Below are 24,791 nucleotides of genomic sequence, written 5' to 3' on the forward strand. Positions count from 1 at the left end.
TGGTGGGCTCAAGCTTGCCAAAGAAACACAGGTCTTCCTTTCTGTGTACCTCAAGCAACTCAAATCATCCCAACAGACGCTCCAGACTACGCCTGGGGAGCACACAACAGATCAGTGCATCCAGGGAAAATGGACCCGAAAAGAGAAGCACCTTCACATCAACCAAAAGGAAATGCTAGCCGTGCAAAAGGCTATTATGACCTTCAAAGACCTACTGCATCCAGGCCAGCTATTGATAAGGACAGACAACACCACAGTGATGTGGTACATAAACAAACCGGGGGGAACTCATTCATACCCCCTGTGCAGACAAGCCATGACCCTATGGAGCACAGCACTGGAATTGCAAATTCAACTACAGGCACAATTCCTGCCAGGGAAGGAAAACACACTGGCAGACAACCTAAGCAGAAATATGGCAGATCCACACGAATGGAAGTTGCATCCTCAAGTTTTCACAAAGATAACTCTGGCATGGGGACAGCCAGACCTAGATCTCTTTGCTTCCCACAGAAATTGCCAGTTGAAAAAATTTTGTTCAAGGACCTCTCATCCACAGGCCTGGAAAGTGGACGCACTTTCCTTCAATTGGGCAACATTGACAGTCTATGCCTTCCCGCCTCTTCCTCTGCTGCCCAAAGTTCTATTAAAAGCCGGAGCAGAGAGGCCGAAAATGATTCTCATAGCTCCAGACTGGCCAAGACAACATTGGTATCTGCTCCTGAAGAGCCTGACACATTCCCCACCATGGATCCTACCTCTAGTCCCTCTTCTGTTGTCCCAGCACAACTACAAAACCCTTCACAGCCATCTCAAAACTCTAAATCTAGCTGCATGGAGAATTCCTTGATTTCCCAACAGTTTCTCCTCTCCCAGGAGGTGCAGGATGTCATCTTGGAGGCCAGAAGACCTTCTACTAGAAAGGCCTACTCTGCCAAATGGAAACGATTTTGTGCCTGGAATCAAGAAAAGGGACAGAATCCTTGGGTAATAAATATACCTCAAATTTTACAGTACCTAGCTGAGATGTTCCTTCTCCATCAAGATCCATGCTTCAGCCATTTCTGCACAATACAACACAGATCCTCCTTTATTCTCTCATCCTCTCTTAAGGCAGTTCCTCAGAGGGGCAAAGAATATAAAACCCCCAAGGAAACCACCAGTCCCTGCTTGAGACCTCAACTTCATATTGGAAAAGCTGACCCTTCCTCCCTTCGAGCCAGCTTCTTCAACAGAGTTACAGTACTTGTCATGGAAAACAGCCTTTCTTCTGGCTATCACCTCAGCACGCAGGGTTTCGGAACTACAGGCCCTCATGGCTGTGCAACCATTCATCATTTTCCATCAGGACAGAGTTTCCTTACGAACCAATCCTACCTTTATGCCAAAGGTAGTATCCAGTGTAGCTTTGAATCAGACTTTCCACTTACCTACCTTTTATCCTAATCCACAAAACAAAGGGGAAAGACTACTACATTCCTTGGACATTCACAGACAACTTCGATACTATTTAGACAGGACAAAGCCATTCAGAAAATCTGAGCAACTCTTTGTGTCCTATGCTGCAGGTGCTCAAGGAAAGGCTATTTCCAAACAGACAATTTCAAAATGGATAGCCCACTGCATACTGGCTGTGTGCTACACGAGCTAAATGAGGAATTAAACCCGCACATAAGGCAGCTGTTTAATCTCAGCCTTACCACAGGATAGGTGCCCAAGGAGTGGCATACGGCAACTGTGGTCCCACTCCACAAAGGCGGCGCCTCTACGGACCCTGGTAATTACTGCCCCATAAGCTTAACAAGTCTAGTCTGCAAAGCTATGTAGAGGATCATAATGGAGCTCATAAACAAAGATATAGGGGACTTGCAGACATTGGACCCGACCCAGTTTGGCTTTGTCAAGGGAAGATCATGCCTTTTGAACTTGGTAGACTTCTTCGAAACAGTCACCAAGGCCATTGATGAGGGAAAGGCAGTCCATACAGCCTACCTTGACCTTGCAAAGGCTTTCGACACAATACCCCACTCGGTATTGTAAAAAAACTACCAGCTTAAATGTAAACCCATATGTCACAAGATGGGTTGCAAACTGGCTTAAGGACAGAACCCACAGGGTTAGAGTTGCTGGTGCTATGTCAGACTCCAAGCCGGTCACAAGTGGTGTCCCACAGGGCTCGGTCTTTGGCCCCCTATTGTTTGGCATCTACTTCTCAGAAGTACAGGCCAACATGGGAGGACTTTGGCTGACAAAGTTTGCAGACTACTGCAAACTGGGTGCCATAGTGGAAAGTGCATTGGACACGGATATCCTTCAGAAGGGACTCACAGAAACAGATAGCTGGTGCCAGAGCCATGGCCTGAAGTTAAACGCCAAAAAATGTATAGTCATACCCTTCGGGAAAAACAAGGTAATCCCAAGCTACCATATAGGTGGCAATCCACTAAGCACAGAAGAGGTTATCAGGGACCTGGGGACCCAGGTTGACAGTGGCCTTTCTTTTGACACTCGCGTTGCTAAAGTGGTTAGAAAGACCTTCTACATTGCCCACCTGATCATGAAGGGATTCACATCCAGATCTAGTGAGGTCATTGTTCCCTGTACGCTTCACTTATCAGACCAATGATCGAGTACAATGCCCCATTTGGGATGTATCTCACCCGACATCTGCAGCAATTGGAGAGACCCCAAACGTTCCTCACCAAAAGGATAAAGGGACTCCAAAATCTGTCATATGCTGCCAGATTGAAGAAACTCCAGCTCTATTCAGTCGCATACCGTCTGCTCAGAGGTGACATGTGCCTGACATACAAGGCCATGTCCAACCCGGAATTAATGGACATGCTCCACCTCAAAAAATCCAAATCCACCAAAACCACTAGAGCAAGCGACTTAAACCTTAGCACGGATATAAATAGGACGTGCTGGAGGGATAGATTTATCACTCAGACTCCCTATGCTGTGGAATAAAATCCCGGTCCATGTGAGGCAGAGCACCTCGCTGACTCTGTTCAAGAGAAATCTAGACCTGTGGATGGGAGATCGTAGGTTTACCCCGGGAATCATCTCTGTGTCACTGCTGGACAGAGGCACAACAAACTAATGGGCACAGTATTTTTTCATATAAGGGGTGGCGTAAGCCACAAAAATTTGGGCTAGGCTTATAAATGCCTTAGGGCAGAAAGCGTAGTATAAACCTATGAACCTATACGCTTTTGTTACTCTTTTCATGGAAAAACTGTGCCTGCATGCATCAGATCCCACTCCACCAGAGCCACAGCTACCTCTGCAGCCTTCCTCAGGGGGGTCCCTACCAAGGACATTTTGGAAGCAGCCACCTGGAGTTCAGCGCACACTTTCTCCAAGCACTATCACCTCCCACTATACTCAAAATCTAGAGCGGGCTTTGCCACTGCAGTCCTGCAGGGCATCCTAGCCCCTCCTAGTTCCACTTAGTGCCTACCACCCTTACTTAGCTTTGGGATTCTACCCATCTGTTATGACTGCAGCTGTATGCACGATGAACATAGTACAGTTTTGTACCTACCATAAATGTAGATGCTCGAGTGCTCATACAGCTGCAGTCCAGGTTTCTCTCCCTCCATCCCCTCTTAGGACAGGCCTTATGAGAAACACTTTTCATGTAACCTTTTTGGGGTATTCTTTTATGGTGTATTTGCTTGCAACTACTGTTTTTGATTTATCAACATTGCATTTTTGCATAACATTATGTTTGCCTTCCTTCTGGGGGCACCTGACATCTGGGGCAAGAAAAACTGAAGAAAATTGCGTCGGCTGCCTCTTTTATACCCCTGCCGCACTGACATCAGGGAAGAAGCGACGACAACCGACGCCAGACCTAGACTTTGGAATTTGGCCGACCGAGGACCCACCTGACGGCAGGATAACCCATCTGTTATGACTGCAGCTGTATGAGCACTCGAACATCTACATTTATGGTAGGTACAAAACTGTACTTTCTTTGTGTTTCACTGTTTGTCATTACATTTGGGTAATCTGCTGGCAGGTTGGCCTCAGTCGGCCTGATTAACAAAGTCTTGGGACCTGCATCGGTTGCTGTCCCTTCTTCCATGACGTCAGGTCATCAGGGGTATATAACATGCAGCCGACACCATTACATCAGTCTTTCTTGTCACGTGGTGACCGAAGCAGAAGCAGTTCGCAAGTGCCGGTCGGCCGACTCCTGAAATTTTCATTTTTGAGTTTTAGAACCAAAGTCTTCAACTAAAAGCTAAGTACCCAGGTGGGGAAACTTTTTCTTGCTCTTTACTGATGTCAGTAAAAGTTAATAATTGCATTACCTGCAGGAAGCAAATACCTCATAAGGATTTTCATTTGTACTGTATTCCTTGCCTAGGCCCTGACCACAACATGCCTTGCTGTCGGTTTTGTGCTACATTTAATCAATGCACGATTAAACGTCGGTATATTTTTGCTTCTAAATATTTTGGCTCAAGATTTAACTGTCCAGAAATGTCATAGGTTAGCAATCTGACTACCGGAATACCTAAAAAATGCAAAGAAAAAGACAGAGACAGACCGAGGTCCAAAATAAATGACTATGCTTCTCCTAAGCCAGTAGCCGGTTCACCGATACTCAGTGTGGCGCATTCGCAGCCTCTGATGCCCACTACTTTTGATTCGCAGGCCTCTACTGAGACCCATTCAAAGTCCAGTATGCCACGGGATTCTTTAAGTTTTGAACCCGCGGATGTCTCTACCTTAGATGGGTCCGGAGCCGCTGAGCAGGCACCAGCTTCTGAGGGTGTTTTCAGGCCTAAAGATTTGTATATTAAACCGAAGCCATCTTCAAAACTAAGACCAAAAACTACTATGTCTAAAAAACTGACGCTTGGGTCATGTGTACAGGCACCAATGCCTAAAAAAAAATTATCAAAATGGCTGAAGATTTAATTACCTTGATCAGGGGTACCCATCCCCCTGATCCTAAGAGGCCTAGGCAAGGCACTGACTATGAATCTTCAGATCAGGTTTCCATTTCTTCTGATTCCTCTTCTGGTCAGGATTTATCTATAACCACTTTTGAGGACTCTGATGCAGAAGACCATCCCTTCTGCTTCTCCCCCTGAGGATTTCTCTTTTGGAGAAACTTTGCATACCTTAAAGGAACACTTCCACTGGGAGAGTCAGGATTTCTCTGAATCTAAAAAGAGACTTTGGGATTTTCTTCTTCTTCCTCAGTATCGGCCTTTGGCTATACCTTGTGTTCTAGACATTGTTGATGATGTTTTCTCTGAATACAGTATGACTCCTGATTCCCTGCCTCTGGCTGCTAATAAGCCAGACAGATACTACAGGGTTCCTGACTCCCACAAATTCCTTTTCAAAAACCATTTCTCAGGGTCCTAAGGGCGTTAAGGCCTCTACTGCTAAAAATCTTACCCCTTCTGACAGAGATTCCAGGGCACTGGATAGATGGGGTAAGAAGGTTTACACTTCTGCAGCCTTGGCAATCAGGGCTTTAAACTGTCAATTTCATATGCTTAAGTATCAACAGCATGTCATGGGTTTACTTAAACAAAAAATTATGTTGATTTCTGACTGTGTGGAAAATAGAGTTGCAGGATTTATTACATTCAGCTGAACAAGTTGGAAAACATACTTTGCAACCTGGTTTTGATTCCTTGGAGGCCTCTTGCAGGGCTGCTGTAACTGGATCTGTGATAAGAAGGCATGCTTGGCTCAAGGAGCAAAGTCTGCCTGACCATGTAAAGCAAAATTATTGGATGCTCCTTTACAAGAGGACAGTCTCTTTGGTAATGAGGCTGAAGAAGTTTTGAAAAAGATGGAAGATAAAGCTAAATCTATGCAAACTGTGAAAGATTTCTTACAAGTGCAGCCACCCAGATTTAGTAGGCACTGGCCTACTAAGAACTGGTCCTTTCCAGTACCCACGAGAGCCACTCGGGTCAAATCTAGACATTCCAAAGGCTGCAGATTTCAGTCGCAAGGAACCTTTAGAAGAAAGCAATGGGGTGCCTCCACCTCCAAATCTGGAGGCAACAAGGCACCTCCCTACGGTAAACAGTCTCAATGACTTTCCACTGCAGTCACCAAGCACTTATCTTTTGGCCACCCCTTTGGGGGGAAAACTGGCACTTCATGCACGAAACTGGCAACTGATTACCCAGAGCAAATAGGTTTTAAATGTAGTATCCCAGGGATACATATTTCATTTCCACACATTGCCAATCCCAAACGGATGGCCAGATCTGCCTCCAAATCAGTGGGCAGAGGCCCAGAAACAAGTTATGTCCCTCATGAATATGGGGGCTATTCAACCAGAAAAGGAAAAGGGACAAAGTTTCTATTCAAGACTTTTCCTGGTACCCAGAAAAGACAAATCATGGCGTCCAATTCTGGACTTATCCATTCTAAATACATGTCTGGACATTCCAAAATTCAAGATGCTGACTCTTCAGCAGTTACTACCTATGCTAGGCATAGATGCCTGGTTGGTAACTCTAGACTTAAAAGAGGCTTACCTGCATATCCCAATCAGGGAATCTTGCAGAAGATACCTCCGCTTCAAAGCAGGCTACTTGCATTAGCAGTTCTCTGCACTGCCCTTTGGCTTATCTACTGCACTCAGGGTCTTCAAAAAAGTGCCTGGCACCAGTAATTGCATTTTGCAGGCAAAGAAATATTCAAATTTATCCATAGCTTGATGATTGTCTAATTCAGGCAGAAAACAAGGACACTCTTCTAAAACATCTGGCATTTGTAAAAAGGGTTCTAACTTGTCTAGGGTACACCATAAACGAAAATAAATCACAACTGGTACCCTCTCAAAAAAATACATTCCTGGGTGCAAGCTTGAATACAACTGCCCAGATGACTTACCTTATGCCAGAAAAGCAAATTCAATTGATGACTTACTTCAAACAGGTGGCCACAAAAACCCAGCTATCTGCAAGACAAATTCTGCAGGCCTTGGGGTTCATGGCCTCCTGCATTTTTCTAATTCCATATGAAGAAACTTCATTGGTACCTAAAGAGCTTATGGAGTCAACATTGTCACAGCCTGGAAACAATGATTCCTATCATACCTTGCCTGCAACTAGAGTTTCTACGGTGGGCAGAGGCCTGTCACCAAAACAAGGGACTGTCATTCACTCCACCCCCTGCCACCCAAACCCTGACTACAGACGCATCATACTATGCTTACAAATGGAAACTGGAACCACAAATTTTCAACATGTTGACACGCAAATGGGGAGCCAGGACGTAGATCTTTTTGCCTCACCCCAGAACTATCAGTTGGACAAATTCTGCACAAGAATTCATCACAAACAAGCTTGGAAAGTGGATGCTGTATCATTCAGCTGGAAAAACCTATCAGTCTAAGCTTTTCCCCCCTCTGCCTCTGCTCTCCAATGTCCTACTAAAAGTCCGACAGGACAAACCAAAAATGATTCTCATTGCTCCAGACTGGCCTCGCCAACACTGGTATCCACTCCTGCGCCATGTGTCACACCTTCCTCCGTGGCACCTGCCTCAGACACCTTAGCTACTGTCTCAGCAGAACTGCCAAATTCTGCACACTCCGCTCCAAACTTTGAATCTTGCAGCGTGGTTAATCAACTAATTTCACCCTTGACATCTCTCAGCAAACCTGTGGTGGATGTCATTTTGGAGGTTAGAAGGCCTAGTACTAGAAAATCTTATGCTGACAAATGGAAAAGATTCTCTGCCTTGAACCAATCACAAGGAATAAGCACAGCAATGCTCAGTATTCCTCGGATTCTGCAGTACTTAACTGAGATGCTTTACAAGGGTCTATCTTTTTCTTCCATAAAAATCCATGCCTCTGCCATTTCAGCTCATTACAACACAGAACCTCCCCTCTTATCTCATCTGCTAAAACAATATCTCAGAGGGGCCAAAAATTTAAGACCTCCCAGGAGAGCATCAGCTCCTGCATGGGACCTCAATTTTGTTTTGGAAAACCTCACTCTACCTCCTTTTGAGCCAGCTGCTACTGCGGACCTAACTCGGAAATCAGCTTTCCTTTTAGCAGTCACTTCAGCTAGAAGGATTTTCGAATTACAGGCTCTTATGGCAGTGGTGCCTTACATTATTTTTCATCCTGACAGGGTGGCTCTCAGGACCAATCCATCCTTTATGCCTAAGGTGGTATCCAATGTGGCTCTTAATCAGACCATTCATCTGCCAACTTTCTTTCCCAATCCACAGAACAAGGGTCAGCGGATTCTGCATTCATTGGATGTACACAGACAACTAAGATTCTACTTAAACAGGACAAAATCTCTAAGAAAATCTGAACAACTATTGGTGGCATTTGCTGCGGGGGCAGAGGGTAAAGCTATTTCAAAGCAGACTATTTCCAAATGGGTAAGCCATTGTATTCGTTTCTGCTATATGCACCATGGTAAACCTGTCTCCAAGGGGATCAGATCTCATTCCACCAGGGCTGCATCTACTTCTGCAGCCTTTCTCAGAGGGCTTCCTACCAGAGACATTCTAGAAGCCGCTACCTACAGCTCAGTTCATACGTTCACCAAACATTACCATTTACCTCTCTTCTCTAAATCCAGAGCTGGCTTTGCCACTGCTGTCCTGCAGGGCCTTATAGCTGCTCCTAATGCTGTATAAATCCATCCTCCCAACCATAGCTTTGGGATTCTACCCAAATGTAATGACTGCAACAGTGAAACACGAAGAACATAGTGCAGTTGTGTACACTTACCATAAATGTAGATGTTCGAGTGTATTCACTGTTGCAGTCCTGGTTACCCACCCTCCAGCCCCCTGTTTTTTTTCTCTTACTATACCTCTCCTTTCTTTCACTATGCTTAACAGCCTTTTCGGTGTATTTGCTTTTTGTTTGGAGGTGTATTTTTTGTGTTTTAAATTGTATACATACATATATTTTGCTCCCCATGTGGGGGGCACCTGACATCTGGGGCAAGAAAAACTGATGTAATGGCGTCGGCTGCATGTTTTATACCCCTGACGACTTGACATCATGGAAGAAGGGACAGCAACCGACACAGGACCCAAGACTTTGTTAATCAGGCCGACTGAGGGCAACCTGCCAGCAGATTACCCAAATGTAATGACTGCAACAGTGAATACAATCGAACATCTACATTTGTGGTAAGTGTACACAACTCTACTTTCCTGACTGTCAAAAGTTCTTCTTTAAAAATCCTACTGCGGATCCTGAGACCATTTCACAGGGACCCAAGGGCATTAAGGCTACTACTACTAAAAATCCTACCCCTTCTGATAGAGATTCCAGGGTGCTGGATAGATGGGGTAAGAAGGTATACACTTCTGCAACCTTGGCCATTAGGGCCTTAAACTGCCAGTTTCATATGTTTAAGTATCAGCAGCATATTATTGGATTGCTTAAACAGAAAATGATGTTGATTCCTGACTGTGCTGAAAATAGATTTACAGGATTTAATGCATTCTCCTGAACAAGTTGGAAAACATACTTTGCAATGTGGTTTTGATTCATTAGAGGCATCTTGCAGGGCTGCTGTCACTGGGTCTGTACTTAGAAGATATGCTTGGCTGAAGGAGCAGTCTTTGTCAGATCATGTTAAAGCTAAATTGCTGGATGCTGCCTTAAACCAAGACCGCCTGTTTGGCAACAAAGCAGAAGTAGTACTTAAAAAGTTGGAGGAAAAAGCTAAATCTATGCAAACTGTTAAAGATTTCCTGCAAGTACAGCCTCCCAGATTTAGTAGGCATTGGCCCTCTAAGAATTGGTCCTCTCCTGCCTCTTCCAGGCCTTCTCAGTCCAAACCCAGACCCAGCAGAACACCCAGGCTTCATTCCCAAGGTACTCACAGGACTAAGCAATGGGGGGCTCCCACTTCCCAAGCAGGGAGTAGTAAGACTCCCCCTATGGTAAACTGTCTCAATGACTTAACTTTAAAACTTCCAAGCCCTGCACAACTGACTGTTCCTTTAGGGAGAAAGATTGCCCTGCAGGCAAAAAATTGGGAACTCATTACTCAGGACAAATGGGTTTTAAATATAGTTTCCCAAGGATACAGATTCCACTTCCATTCCTTACCAACCCGAAACAGTTTGCCAGATCTACCCCCAAATCAGTGGGCAGAGGCTCAAAAGCAAGTTCTCTCTCTCTCTTATGTATCAGGGCTATTCATCCTGTCCCAGAAGTGGAAAAGGGACAAGGTTTCTACTCAAGACTTTTCCTGGTGCCCAGAAAAGACAACTCCTGGTGACCTATCCTGGACCTTTCTATCCTAAATACATTTTTGGTGATCCCAAAATTTAAGATGCTAACTCTTCACCAGCTGCTTCCTATGCTAGGCAAGGATGCCTGGTTGGCAACACTGGATGTAAAGGAAGCCTACCTGCACATCCCAATAAGGGAATCTTACAAAAGATACCCACTCTTCAAAGAAGGCTACATGCATTATCAGTTCTCTGCACTGCCCTTTGGCTTATCTACTGCGCCCAGGGTATTCACAAAGTGCCTAGCTCCAGTCTTTGCAGTTTGCAGGCAAAGAAATAGTCAAATAAACCCATACCTGGACGATTGTCTAATTCAGGCAGAAAGCCAGGACGTACTATTGAATCATCTGACATTTGTACAGAAATTGCTAACTTCTCTGGAATACACCATAAACGAAAAGAAATCACATCTTGTACCCTGCCAACAAATTGTATTCCTGGGAGCAAGCTTGAACACAACTTCCCAGATGGCTTTCCTCACACCAGAGAAACAAGTTGATTTGACAGCCTACTTCAAACTGCTGGCCACAAAGACCCAGCTATGTGCAAGGAAAATGCTGCAAGCCATGGGGTTCATGGCCTCCTGCATTCTCCTAATTCCATATGCAAGACTGCATATGAGGAAACTACAAAGGTATCTAAAAAGCCTATGGTGTCAACATTCTCAGGATCTAGAAGCAGTGATTCCTATCATACTTGTGTACAGATAAAAGTTTCTTTGATTGGCAGAGGCCTGCCACCAAAACAAGGGACTGCCATTCACTCTACCCCCTGCTGCCCAAACCCTAACAACAGCCACATCAGACTATGCATGGGGCGGGGGGGGGCTCACTTAGCAGGGAAGTGCATTCAGGGCAAATGGAACCCAAATCAAATGCACCTGCATATCAATCAAAAAGAAATGTTAGCTGTACAGAATGCTCTGACAGCCTTCAAGGACCACATTCTTCCAGGACAATTAATAGTAAAGATGGGCAACACCACTGTTATGTGGTACATAAACAAGCAGGGGGGAACCCACTCATACCTGCAGACTAGCCATGGCTCTGTGGAAGACCGCCTTGAGCTACCAAGTGCACCTACAGGCTCAATTCCTGCCAGGAAAGCTAAATACACTGGCAGATGAACTAAGCAGAAATTTCATGGATCCACTCAAATGGAAACTGGAACCAAAGATATTCAACATGTTGAGAAACAAATGGGGGAGCCCAGAGATAGACCTGTTTGCTTCCCCCCAGAACTACCAACTTGACAAATTCTGCACAAGGACTCCCCACAAACAAGCTTAGAAAGTGGATGCCCTGTCCTTCACCTGGAAAAACCTTTCAGTTTATGCCTCTCCCCTCCAATGTATTACTAAAGATGAAACAGGACAAACCAAGGACGGTACTGATTGCACCGGACTGGCCACTCCAACAGTGGGTACCCGCTTTTGCGCAGTGTGTCACTGCTGGCACCATGGCACCTGCCTCAGACCCCTGCCTGCTTTCCCAGCAGGAGGGCCAGATTCTGCACCCACAGCTTCAAACCCTGAACCTGGCGGCATGGCTAATTACCTGATCTCTCTGTTACCATCCCTCAGTAAGTAAGTGTTGGATGTCATCTTGGAGGCAAGGAGGCCTAGTACTAGAAAATCCTATGCTGAAAAATGGAAAAGATTCTGTTCCTTGAACCAAACTCAGGGGGTGGCCAGAGCAGTGCCCAATTTACCTCATATTCTTCAATACTTAACTGAGATGCTTCACAAGGGCCTTTCCTTTTCCTCCATCAAAATTCATGCCTCAGCCATTTCAGCTCATTACAACACAGAACCACCCCTCTTCTCTCATCCACTGCTGAAGCAATTCTTCAGAGGGGTCAAAAGCTTAAGACCACCCAGGCAAGCCCCTACTCCAGCCTGGGACCCTTAACTTTGTATTGGAAAAACTCACTGTACCTCCTTTTGAGCCAGCTGCAAATGCAGAGTTGAAATTCCTTTCTTGGAAAACAGCCTTTCTTTTAGCCATCACTTCAGCAAGAAGGGTGTCTGAATTATAGGCCCTCATGGCAGTGGAGCCTTTCATCATCTTTCTTGTGGACAGGGTGTCCCTCAGGACCAGTCCCTCCTTCATGACCAAGGTGGTATCCAGTGTGGCCCAGTCCATTCATTTGCCAACCTTCTTTTCTAATCCACAGAACAAAGGGGAATGAATACTACACTCTAGATTTTACTTGGACAGGACTAAACCTCTCATGAAATCTGAACAGCTGCTGGTTGCATTTGCTGCAGGGGCAGAGGGGAAGGCCATTTCAAAGCAAACCATTTCTAAATGGATAGGCCATTGCATTCATTTCTGCTATAAGCACCATGGAAAACCTATCCCACAGGGGATAAGACCACATTCAACCAGGGCTGCTTCTCCAGCTACAGCCTTTCTCAGAGGTGTCCGTACTAGCGACATCCTAGAAGCTGCTACCTGGAGTTCTGTACATATCTTCACCAAGCAGTACCATTTGCCAATTTTCTGTAAATCCAGAGCTGGCTTTGTCACTGCAGTCTTGCAGGGCCTTATAGCTGGTCCTAATGCTGTCTAATTTCCTCCTCCCATCCTTGGCTTTGTGAATCTACCCAAATGTGATGACTGCAACAGTGAAACATGAAGAACATAGTACAGTAGTGTACACTTAACATAAATGTAGATGTTTGAGTGTATTCACTGTTGCAGTCCTAGTTACCCTCCCTCCAGCCCCCTGACTTCTATTGGCTATACCTCTATTCTTGTTTACTGTGCTTAAAGCTTTTTGGTGTATTTGCTTTTTTGTTGGAGGTGTAACTTTGTATATATAATTGCTTCCCATTATGGGGGCACCTGACATCTGGGGCAAGAAAAACTGATGTAATGCGTCGGCTGCATGCTTTATACCCCTGACTACCTGACGTCATGGAAGTTGAGACAGCAACTGACGCAGGACCCAAGACTTTGATAATCAGGCCGACTGCGGGCTACTGCAAGCACATAACCCAAATGTGATGACTGCAACAGTGAATACACTTGAACATCTACATTTATGGTAAGTGTACACAACTGTACTTTCCATACTGTCATTCTTCTGCAGTCTGCATATGTAAGAGTCTGTGGACTGTCCCCTGCTGATCCTGATGAGCACACATTGTTTATGTGATGTTTTTATAACTGCAGCATTTGCTTGGTGTTTGTTTTATGTTACTGCATAGCATGTTATCTTGATTCAGTATACTTTTTTGTAACTGCTTGATGGGAAACTGCATTTTGGAATGGTATACTTGGTGGGTCAGCTGTGACAGTCTGATTTAGCTATTTGTGTTTTAACTTTTTTAGTTAAAATAATGTTGATAAAAATTTTGTTTGCAATAAAAACGCAGACTTTGATACTTTCATATTAAATAATCTTGTGAGCTTTAGTCTACATAAGCAAGTTCAGTTTTGATTTGGCTTTTATCATAGGTTCATAGGATGATACTTGGCTATTGGCCGAGAGGCCCTTATAAGCCTAGCCAAGAATTTTTCCCACATTCCCACAAAGTCACAATCATGATTCCTCATTATGAACGCTTGTATTAGAAAACTGTGTAGTTATCTAAAATGACTTTATACGCTGCTGTTACCCAGAATTGCATTCATAATCGTTTTAAAATAGGCTTTACATATTTGCTTTTGAAATCTTTTTCAGGAAGTGGCCATTAAAGACGATGAGGATATTTCAGATAAAGGGAGTGACTCTGAAGAAGATGATAACATTAAAGATTCCCAAAGTGAAAAGGAGGATGGAAGTGATGCAGATACAGATAAAGAAGTACTCGAGAAGGACAACAAAGATGATGAAGCAGTAGGTTGAGTTGTTGGTTACACAATTAGAAGTACACCGTTAACCAGATAGTAGAACTTTGTGCAACCATTTATTAGCAAGATCTAACATAGTGGCAACGTTTAGTTTAATGCAGTGCAGTGTGGGAGACTGAAGAGTTTTGATCAGATTGATGACAATAGCTAGTTTATGTTATCAGCCCATTTTTAAAATAGAGTACAAAATGTGTGATCATGTATGAAATTCTGGAGTAGCGTTTCTATATGCCAGACTAATAGTACTGGAAAATCCATCATGTTTGCACATTCTGCTTGTATTCATAAGTGTTCATCGTAAGGATTACTGATGAAGTATGTGTTAAATAATGAGCTAGCAACTATTGTGTGGAGTCTGCATGTCCTCCTTGTGTTCAACTGGGTTTTCTCCCACATTCTAAAGACATGCAATAGATGTAGTGGGGACTGTAAATTGTAGGTGTGATTGCATGCATGTGTGAGATGGAAGAAACCCCTGGCAACCTACTTGTGTTTCCTCTTTGCCTTAAAAACTCTGTCCACAGGATCACTATATCTTGTAAGAATGAGAGAGGAAGCAACTGCAACCCAGATAGATGGGATTGGGGTAGTGGGGGGATTGACACTCCCTGTTCCCCTCTGTCAAAGGGAAAGTTTTGGATGCCTTGAGTGCACACTCCATGGTAAAGTCTCTGTTTTAGACTGGGGGAATAATGAGAAGTACTTGTTACTAGATGATGTGGAGCATTTGGGAGTTTTGTCATTTGATGACGTGAGTGATACCCCTCTTTTCAGATCATGCATGTCTACCCCTTGGTTGTTTACAGGCAGTTATTGGGAAAAATATAGGGACATACAGCAAAAAGCTGGTCTCCCACATGAATTGTGGCACCACTCCCAGCATTCTCACTTCTTTCCCCTAAGGGAATAAATAGGTCATAGTAATCTCACCTTTGGAAGAATGAATGGGACAGTAGAGTGACCCAGGACAGGGTGAGGACTCGGTGATTATTGAGGGACCTGAGCCAGAAAGGGAGACGAAATTTTGACTGCTGATGGACATCTTTCTTTCTGTCCGATTTCTTGAACAGTGTAGATGGCCTCTCCTCTTAGATACTAGGTCTTTGGTCTACTTTTAACAAAACAGTGCTTCCATTGCTGTGAGCCCTTTTCCAATACGCAAATCCACCATTCCTAAAGGGCTGCCTGACTGCTCCTTTCTGCAGGCAGTCCGGAAGTCTTTTATTCCTCTGCTGTCCTGCATCTATGGAGAATGGATCCAACTGGAATTCAGTGCTGCAGATAAAAGCTGACTTGGAACGTCCACATGTGGTGACTTGGTCAGATCAAAAGTCTGAGTAAGTAATGTTGGTACTGGTATGGCACTAATTCCAGATCCAGATAAGTAGCTGAGGGTGGAGAAGACCTGGAGGCCTTCATATCCTTCTGTCACAAAACAGACTTTCAATTTATAAATTGCTTTTTCCTTTTGGAATTCAGTTGGATCCATTTGTGATCCATTTGTGATCATCACCCCAGAGCTGGCATTTTCCCTACAACCCATCGGGTAAAGGCTTCTCCATTTTTGATCTATTAGGTGGCGCAACCCATGCTTTGATGCAGTAATCCTCCTTCCATGACTTCTTCATGGCCTATTAGGGCTTCCACGAGCATCAAAGAATCCAACCTGGCTCAGCTCATGTGAGCCTTTCAAGCCCCAGATGGACCTGGGGAACATCCCTTCACCCGTGGGTGGGGGAAACCTCTTTTCACAGTCCCACATTTTGTTGCTCCTCTTCTATCCCTTCTCAGAATGCCAGTTACTGTGGTTCCAGCACTAGCCCATGGCACCCCTTCTTTGGTGCTGACAGCTGTTTGGCCTCGCTACTGACTTCTGACTATGCATTGGACTCTGGCCAAGCACATCCCAGAGCCATGAGGTCAGAGCCAAAGGTCCAGGGTCAAGGTTAACTCAGGGTTATCTGTCCCACCTCTTGGGTGCTTCAACTGTGGACAGCTTGGCTCCAGTCTCAACTTTAGACTTAGCTGAGACAGTAATTGGAACAGTGGCTTTTCTTGGATCCTCGTATAGGGTGAGCTGTCTTTCTGGTCAGATGGCCTCTGCTTCAGTGATCGATGTAGAGAGGATTTTTGTCAGATGCTAAGAGAAGTGCCTCTGTTTCAGTATCAGAACTATCCCTATCCTGTCATCCTTCCAGGGTCTCTGTCCTTGGACATCCTGCACCAACAGGCTTCGAATAGCCCCAGTTTTGTAGCTACCCTGCTGCTTCCTTGTCCCCTACGGTCTTTCTCCCAGACAGTGCAAAGGAAGAGACAGTGGAAGAGGAAGCACTCTGACTCTCCTGAAGAATCTCTCACCAAGGACTCTGATGTCAGTGAAGGGGACTTTATAGAACTAATGAGGCAACGGTTTACCTTTACATATGCGTATTGCACAAGGGCGAACAGCAATGTTCCGAAAGGCAGTTTGCAAAGTTTGCAAACGCCGAACGGAAAAAGGTTCGAATGTGCATTGAGCGAATGCACAGTGAGTTTCGTTCATTGCACATTCGACATTCTGGGGCAGTTTGCACTGTAGTGGGGATCGGAAAATGGTTCCTTTCCCCCACTGTAGTATGATCTCAGAGTTAAAATAATAAAGTGGGGGTTGCCCCCTGCATTACACTTTTATCTAATTTTTTTCGACCATGTTCGAAAATCAGCTTTTCGATTTGCTGATTTTTCGAACATTTACAACTGTCGCTGTTTCAAGTTTCATGGATGTTCATCGTGCATACAGCTGCAGTCATAACAGATGGGTTCTCCTGCCGTCAGGCGGGTCCTCGGTCGGCCGAATTCCCAAGTCTAGGTCCGGCGTCGGTTGTCGTCGCTTTCTTTCCTGACATCAAGTGTGACAGGGGTATATAAGACACAGCCAACGCCATTTTCTTCAGTCTTTTTTGCCGCGCGGTTCCCGAAGCAGAAGCAGTTTGCAAGTGCCGGTCGGCCAGCTCCTGAAATTACGAAAATTTGGAAACCGAAGTCTTCTTTAAAGCTAAGTACCCCGTTGGGGAAACTTTTCTTGCCTCAGACCGATGTCAGACAAAGTTAACAATTGTATTTCTTGTGGGAAGCAAATACCGCATAAGGATTTCCATTCCCTCTGTATACCTTGTTTAGGCCCAGACCACGGCGCTCGGCTGTCGCTTTTGTGCTACTTTCAATAAACGCACTATTAAGCGTCGGGCGGAGTTCGCCCAGCACCTTTTTGGTAAAGCTTTTGATTATAAAATGTCGTCGGAAACTCCGACTACCGTTTTGTCCAAAAAATGCAAGGACAAAGAACGACACGCGAGGTCCACGGTCTCCACCGACACCACATCCAAAACCGACTACACGTGGTTCGGTTCTCAGCGAGGCGCCTACGCAGCCCCTGACTACCGACGACACTTCTCTGGCGGTGTCTTCTGTAACCGAGACCGCAGGTGCCTCGGCCCATACCCTGACTACAGCTACCGAAGCCACTGTGAGTGTTGAGCCTCTTAATGTGGACAGGTCCACTTCCACCCATGGTGTCTTCAGACCCTCATCTTCATTTTCCATAAAGGCCTTTACTAAGTCCAAACCAGCCATGCATCCCAAGAGGCCTGTTGCACAGGGCCCATCTCCAGGTCCCATGTCTAAAAAGCAGATGCTCAAAATGGCTGAGGATTTAATTACTCTTATCAGGGGTTCCCAACCCCCTCCGGACAAGAGAACCAGAGTGGAGGAAGATTCTCCCTCTTCTGACCAGGGCTCCTTTATTTCAGAACATTCTGATGAAGAGGAACACTTGTACCCCCCTTTTGAAGATTCTGATGCAGAGCAGTCCATTCCTTCTGTATCTCCCCCAGAGGATTTTTCTTTCGGGGAAACCTTGCATACCTTGAGGGAACACTTCCATTGGGAAGGCCAAGATTTTTCAGATTCCAAGAAAAGACTTAGGGGGTTTCTTTTGCTACCTCAGCACAGACCTCTGGCAATTCCTCCTGTCTTGGACATACTTGATGATGTTTACTCGGAGGCTTGCCTTAATCCGGATTCCCTGCCTCCTGCCCCAGTCAAGCCTGATAGGTACTACAGAGTTCCTAACTCACACCAATTTCTTTACAAAAGCCATAATGCTGACCCTGAAACCATTTCTCAAGGCCCCAAGGGAATGAAGGCCTCTACTGCTAAGAATCCATTACCTTCCGAAAGAGAGTCTAGATCCTTAGAAAGGTGGGGAAAAATGGTATATACCTCGGCCACCCTAGCCATGAGGGCCTTAAATTGTCAGTTCCATATGCTTAAATATCAGCAGATGTCCTTCAAGGATGCATCTGCAGTCATAACATACGAGTTGTCCTGCCTCAGGCAGCCCTTCGGTCGGCCGAATTCCAAAGTCTGGGTCTGGCCTCGGCTGATGTCGCACTTTCCCCGACGTCAGAGCGTGTGGGGTATAAAAGCATCAGCCGACGCCATTTTCCTCCGTCTTTCTTGCCACGTGGTGCCCGAAGCAGAAGCAGTTCGCAAGTGCCGGTCGGCCAGCTCCTGTGATTCAGCTAACGAAGACTTCGAAAAAGCTAAGTACCCCGTTGGGGACTCTTTCTTGCCTCAGCCGATGTTAGATAAAGTAAATAATTGTTTAACTTGTGGGAAACAAATACCTCATAAGGATTTCCACTCTTACTGCCTCCCTTGCTTAGGCCCAGACCACGACGTCTCGGCTTGCTCTGCCTGTGCTTCCTTCAACCGACGAACTCTTAGACGTCGGTCGGAGTTTGCAGAGGAATTTTTTGGGGCTAATTTTGCATATAAGATGCCGTCGGATACTCCCGACTTCGCATGTGGTTAAAAAACGGAAGGAGAAGGACCGACCCTCGCGGCCCACGGTTTCGGCTGAAACCACGGTCAGGCCTACCGCGAGTGTCTCGGTTTCGGCTGAAACAGAGTCCTCGGTGCTTCCTACTACCGAATTCATTCAACCGACTACCTCGGCCACGGAGGCTCCGGCCGAGTCGGTTATTGAACTACCTACGGAAACCGGTGTCCAGGACATGTCCGACACCATTCCTTTAGACAAGTCTACTCCTGCACGTGGTGCAGCCAGACCCCCTGCATCCATATCCATTAAGGCCTTCTCTAGGGCTAAAGCTGCCAAACTTGCCAAAGCTTTCCCTCCCAAGACTACCTCTCCGAGGCCTTCTACTGGCACTCAGATTCTCAGCCTTGCAGAGGATCTCATTTCTTTAATTAGAGGTTCTCAACCTCACCCGGACAGGGGCTCTCTTCCACCACCAGACAAAAGGCATAGGGTTGAGCCCTCTGACCCCCATTCTTCAGATGAGTCTACTGATGAATCTGTGTTGTCAGAGCACCAGCAGGAGGCTTGTTCGGCCTACGAGGATTCTGATGCTGAAGAATCTATTCCTTCGGCCTCCCCTCCTGAAGAGTTTTCTTTTGGTGAGACACTGCACTCTATGAGAGAACATTTTCAATGGCAGGGCCAGTAATTTTCTGATTTCAGAAAGAGATTAAGGACCTTTTTACATTTACCTCAGCATAGGCCTTTAGCTATACCTCCTGTTTTGAATGTTATTGATGATGTGTATTCTGATGCTAGTACAGCCCCTGATTCTCTCCCTCCGGCTCCTGCCAAACCTGATAGGTACTACAGGGTCCCGGATTCTCATCTACACCTGTACAAGGCCCACTCTGCAGACCCAGAAACTATCTCCCAGGGCCCTAAAGGGGTTGTAGCTGCCACTGCTAAAAATCCTCTTCCCTCTGAAAGGGAGTCTAGAGCTTTAGAGAGATGGGGAAAGAAAGTTTATACTTCTGCAACTCTTTCCATGAGGGCATTGAATTGTCAATTTCATATGATTCAGTACCAAGAGTATTTGTTAGATGAATTGTATAAAAAGCTTTCCTCCTCTGAACCTCTTGACCGTAAATCACTTCAGGATCTGGTACATAACTCACAGCAGGTTAGCAACCTTTTTTTTTGCAGTGTGGTTATGATGCACTGGAAGCTTCATGTAGGTCAGCCATGACAGGGGCAGTTATACGAAGGCATGCCTGGTTGAAGGAACAATCTCTACCAGACCATGTTAAAGCTAAGCTCCTGGATGCTCCAATGGAAAAACAAAAATTATTTGGTTCCACGGCTCAGGAGGTCTTAAAGAAGTTTGAAGAAAAGGCAAAATCTGTGCAAACAGTCAAGGATTTTCTGCAGGTACAGCCACCGAGATTCAGCAGAAATTGGTCTACTAAGAATTGGTCCTTTCCGGACTCAGACAGATCCCAGAGAGGCAGGAACAGGTGTGCCAGAGGTAGAGGGCAAGCCAGAGGCTCCTACAGAGGCCGTCAGTGGCAGCCTCCCAACCAGAGAGTCAGAACAGGAACAACAACAACTACTGCTACTCCAGGACAGACTCAATGACTTAATTTTGACTCCGCCGACCAGGGCTCAATTAGAAGCACCATTGGGCAGAAAGCTTTCTTTATTTTTAAAAAAATTGGCATTACATTACAAGGGACTTATGGACACTGCAAATTATAGACCAAGGATACAGGTTCCATTTCCACACATTGCCAAAAAGACAAGGAATGCCAGACCTGCCACCAAATCAAAGGGCAGAGGCTTTGAAGCAAATCACCAAATTAATACAAATGAAAGCCATAGAAAAGGTACCTCTTTCAGAACAAGGACAAGGATTTTACTCCAGATTATTCCTTGTTCCAAGAAAAGAAAATCAATGGAGGCCTATTCTCGACCTGTCCACACTGAATACTTACCTCATTGTGCCAAAATTCAAGATGCTGACCCTACAGCAGCTTCTTCCCATGCTGGGCAAGGAGTCTTGGCTGGTGACTCTAGATCTCAAGGAGGCATACCTGCATGTCCCTATTCGACAAAGTTGCAGAAGACACCTCAGATTTCTTGCAGGATCAGAGCATTATCAATTCTCAGCATTGCCATTTGGCTTATCTACTGCACCCAGAGTATTCACGAAATGCCTGGCATCAGTAATTGCACACTGCAGACTTCAGGGGATTCAAATCTGCCCATATCTGGACGACTGCCTGATACAAGCGGACAACAAGGAAAATTTGTTAAAGGACTTGAGCTATGCCATCAAACTATTGCAGGCCTTGGGATACACAGTCAACATCCAAAAATCAAGACTTGTTCCATCCCAAAGAATAACCTTTTTGGGGGCAGATCTGGACACAACCACCCAAATGGCCTTCCTCACAGAAGAAAAACAAAAACAACTTCCAGATTACTTCAAGAATCTGACAAGACAAACTCAGCTGACTGCAAGGAAAATCCTGCAGGCCCTTGGTTACATGGCATCTTGCATAATTCTAATTCCACAAGCCAGGCTGCATATGAGAAAATTGCAATGGTAACTAAGGAGTGTATGGACTCAGCATAGTCACAGCTTAGAAGCTTTGATTCAACTCATTCCTTGCCTTCAACAGGAATTTCTGTGGTGGGCTCAAGCCTGCCAGTCCAACAGAGGGTTGCCTTTCAACAAACCAAAAACAAACCAAACCATCACCACGGACGCTTCAGACCGAGGTTGGGGAGCACACATGGAGGACAAATGTATCCAAGGCCTATGGTCTCAAGGACAGTTACGCATGCACATAAACCAAAAAGAGATGCTGGCTGTGATACAAGCAATCGAGGCTTTCAAACCTTTCCTTCAACAGGGTCACCTGCTAATAAGGACAGACAACACCACAGTTATGTGGTACATAAACAAGCAAGGAGGCATGCATTCCTACCCTCTATGCAGACTGGCTATGAATCTATGGGAACTTTGCTTGAATCTCAATATACAACTACAGTCCCAGTTCGTGCCAGGGAAAGACAATACTCTAGCAGACAGCTTAAGCAGAACTACCATGGATGCACACGAATGGATGCTGCACCCAGACATCTTCTTACTCATAACACAAGCATGGGGAAGGCCGGAGATCGACCTGTTCGCCTCACCCCACAATCGTCAACTGAGAATTTTTTGCTCAAGAACATACCACCCACAAGCATCGAAGGTGGACTCTCTTTCTTTCAGCTAGAAAGGTCTAACAGTTTATACTTTACCGCCACTCCCATTAATGTCCAAGGTTTTACTGAAGATCAGGGCAGAACAGCCAAGAGTAATTTTGATAGCTCCAGACTGGCCAAGGCAGCACTGGTACCCACTGTTGAAGAGCTTATCACAGACGAAACTGTGGCCTCTCCCCCTATGGCCACTTCTTCTGACGCAGAACAATTTCAAGATCCTGCATCCCAACCTAAAAACCTTGTAACTAACTGCTTGGAGAATACCATAACTCCTACTCGGAACAACTTATCCCAGAGGGTAAGGGACATTATTATGGAAGCTCGCCGTCCCTCCACAAGGAAGGCATACTCGGCAAAATGGAAAAGATTTCTCATTTGGAACACAACAAAAGGCCTAGATGTGACAGTGATGAGCATGGTACATATACTGGAATACTTAGCAGAATTGTTCCACAATGGCCTGTCTTATTCTTCCATTAAGATACACGCCTCAGCAATTTCAGCAGAATACAATGTAGATCCACCTGTCTTTTCGCATCCTCTCTTAAGACAATTTCTCAGAGGAATCAAAAACATCAAACCTCCAAGGAGACCACCTTTACCTACTTGGGACCTTAACTTTGTGCTGGAAAAACTAACACTTCCTCCCTTTGAACCAGCAGCATCGGCAGATCCGCAGTTTCTCTCTTGGAAAACTGCATTCCTTCTGGCCATAACTTCAGCAAGAAGAGTATCTGAGTTACAAGCTTTAATGGCAGTGCAGCCATTTCTTATTTTCCATCAAGACAGAGTTTCATTAAGAACCAGTCCTACTTTTATGCCAAAGGTGATATCTAGGGTATCTTTGAACCAAGCAATTCACTTGCCTACATTCTTCCCAAATCCACAAAATAGAGGGGAGAAACTTCTACACACTCTGGATATACACAGACAATTACGCTACTATTTGGACAGAACCAAAAGTTACAGAAAGACTGACCAACTGTTTGTAGCATATGCTGCTGGGGCACAAGGAAAAGCAATTTCCAAACAGACAATTTCAAAGTGGATAGGAAATTGCATTCGCTACTCCTTTCATGGAAAGACTGTTCTGTGAATATTAGGCCTCATTCCACGAGAGCCACAGCCACCACTACAGCCTTCCTAAGAGGGGTGGCTACCAAGAACATTTTAGAAGCTGCTACATGGAGCTCCGTGCATACATTTGCCAAGCATTACAATTTACCTTTATACTCCAGATCCAGAGCAGGTTTTGCAACTGCAGTCCTGCAGGGTATTTTAACTACACCATCATTTTCTTAGTACCTCCACCCCCCAAATTGGCTATGGTATTCTACCCATATGTTATGACTGCAGATGCAGCCTTGAAGGACATAGTACAGTTTTGTACCTACCATAAATGTAGATGTCCGATAGGTATGCATCTGCAGTCAGGTTTATCCTCCCTCCTTCCCCTCTGTGGTATTCCTAGGGTGCTTACCCCTCCATTAGCTAGCTGGGGGAATCTGTTATGGTGTATTTGTTTGGTACATTTATATATATGTATATATTTTCGCATTATGTTTGGAATTTTTTGGCATTTTTATCCAAATTTAGCCTTCCTAGAGGGCACCTGGCATCTGGGGCAAGAAAAACTGAGGAAAATGGCGTCGGCTGATGCTTTTATACCCCAGACGCTCTGATGTCGGGGAAAGTGCAACATCAGCCGAGGCCAGACCCAGACTTTGGAATCCGGCCGACCGAAGGGCTGCCTGAGGCAGGACAACCCGTATGTTATGACTGCAGATGCATACCTATCGGACATCTACATTTATGGTAGGTACAAAACTGTACTTTTTTGTTATCTCAATTAAGGAGTAAAATGTCACAACTTGAACAACCAGATTTGAAGGAGTTGCAGGATATGATGCATAGTGCAGAACAAGTGGGTAAGCACACCTTACAATGTGGCTATGATGCTCTAGAGGCCTCAAGTAGAGCTGCTGTTACAGGATCAGTCATTCGTAGACATGCCTGGCTTAGGGAACAAACCTTGCCTGATCATGTTAAAGCTAAATTACTAGATGCTCCTTTACAAAAGGATGTATTATTTGGTACTAATGCTGAGGAGATGCTACGGAAAATGGAAGAAAAAGCTAAATCTATGCAAACAGTCAAAGCTTTTCTATAGGTACAACCACCACGTTTTAGCAGAAATTGGCCTTAAAAAACTGGTCCTTTCCAGCCACGGACAAGCCCCAAAGAGGTAGATACAGGCGCACAAGGGGCAGAGGACAATCTCAAGGATCATATAGAGGCAGACAATGGCAAACTCCAGCACCAAGAGGTGGCGAAGACAGTGCACAGCAATACAGGAAACAAACCCAATGACTTTCCCCTTTGCATGCCAAGTAAGTCTCAGCTGGCAGCTCCCTTGGGAGGAAAGCTGACATTATTTTCAAAAAATTGGGATATCACAACAGACAAATGGATCCTGGACATTATAAACAGAGGCTACAGATTTCATTTTCACACTCTTCCAAAAATGAGAGGCATGCCGAACCTGCCACACAATCAAAGGGCAGAGGCTACAA

General features: G+C 45.2%; 1 protein-coding gene across 1 annotated transcript in view; it reads left to right on the top strand.

The window, feature by feature from the left end:
• SEC63 (SEC63 homolog, protein translocation regulator) overlaps positions 1 to 24,791 on the top strand; it is a 1,535,741-nt gene that overhangs the window by 1,364,456 nt on the left and 146,494 nt on the right. The window contains exon 23 of the mRNA XM_044065412.1: positions 13,969 to 14,124. Coding sequence (XP_043921347.1) covers positions 13,969 to 14,124 — 156 coding nt within the window. The remainder of the gene's footprint in view (positions 1 to 13,968; positions 14,125 to 24,791) is intronic.

The sequence above is a fragment of the Protopterus annectens genome, chromosome 1.part0 (genome assembly GCF_019279795.1).
Source record: "Protopterus annectens isolate FY-2018-M chromosome 1.part0, PAN1.0, whole genome shotgun sequence".
NCBI lineage: Eukaryota > Metazoa > Chordata > Ceratodontiformes > Protopteridae > Protopterus > Protopterus annectens.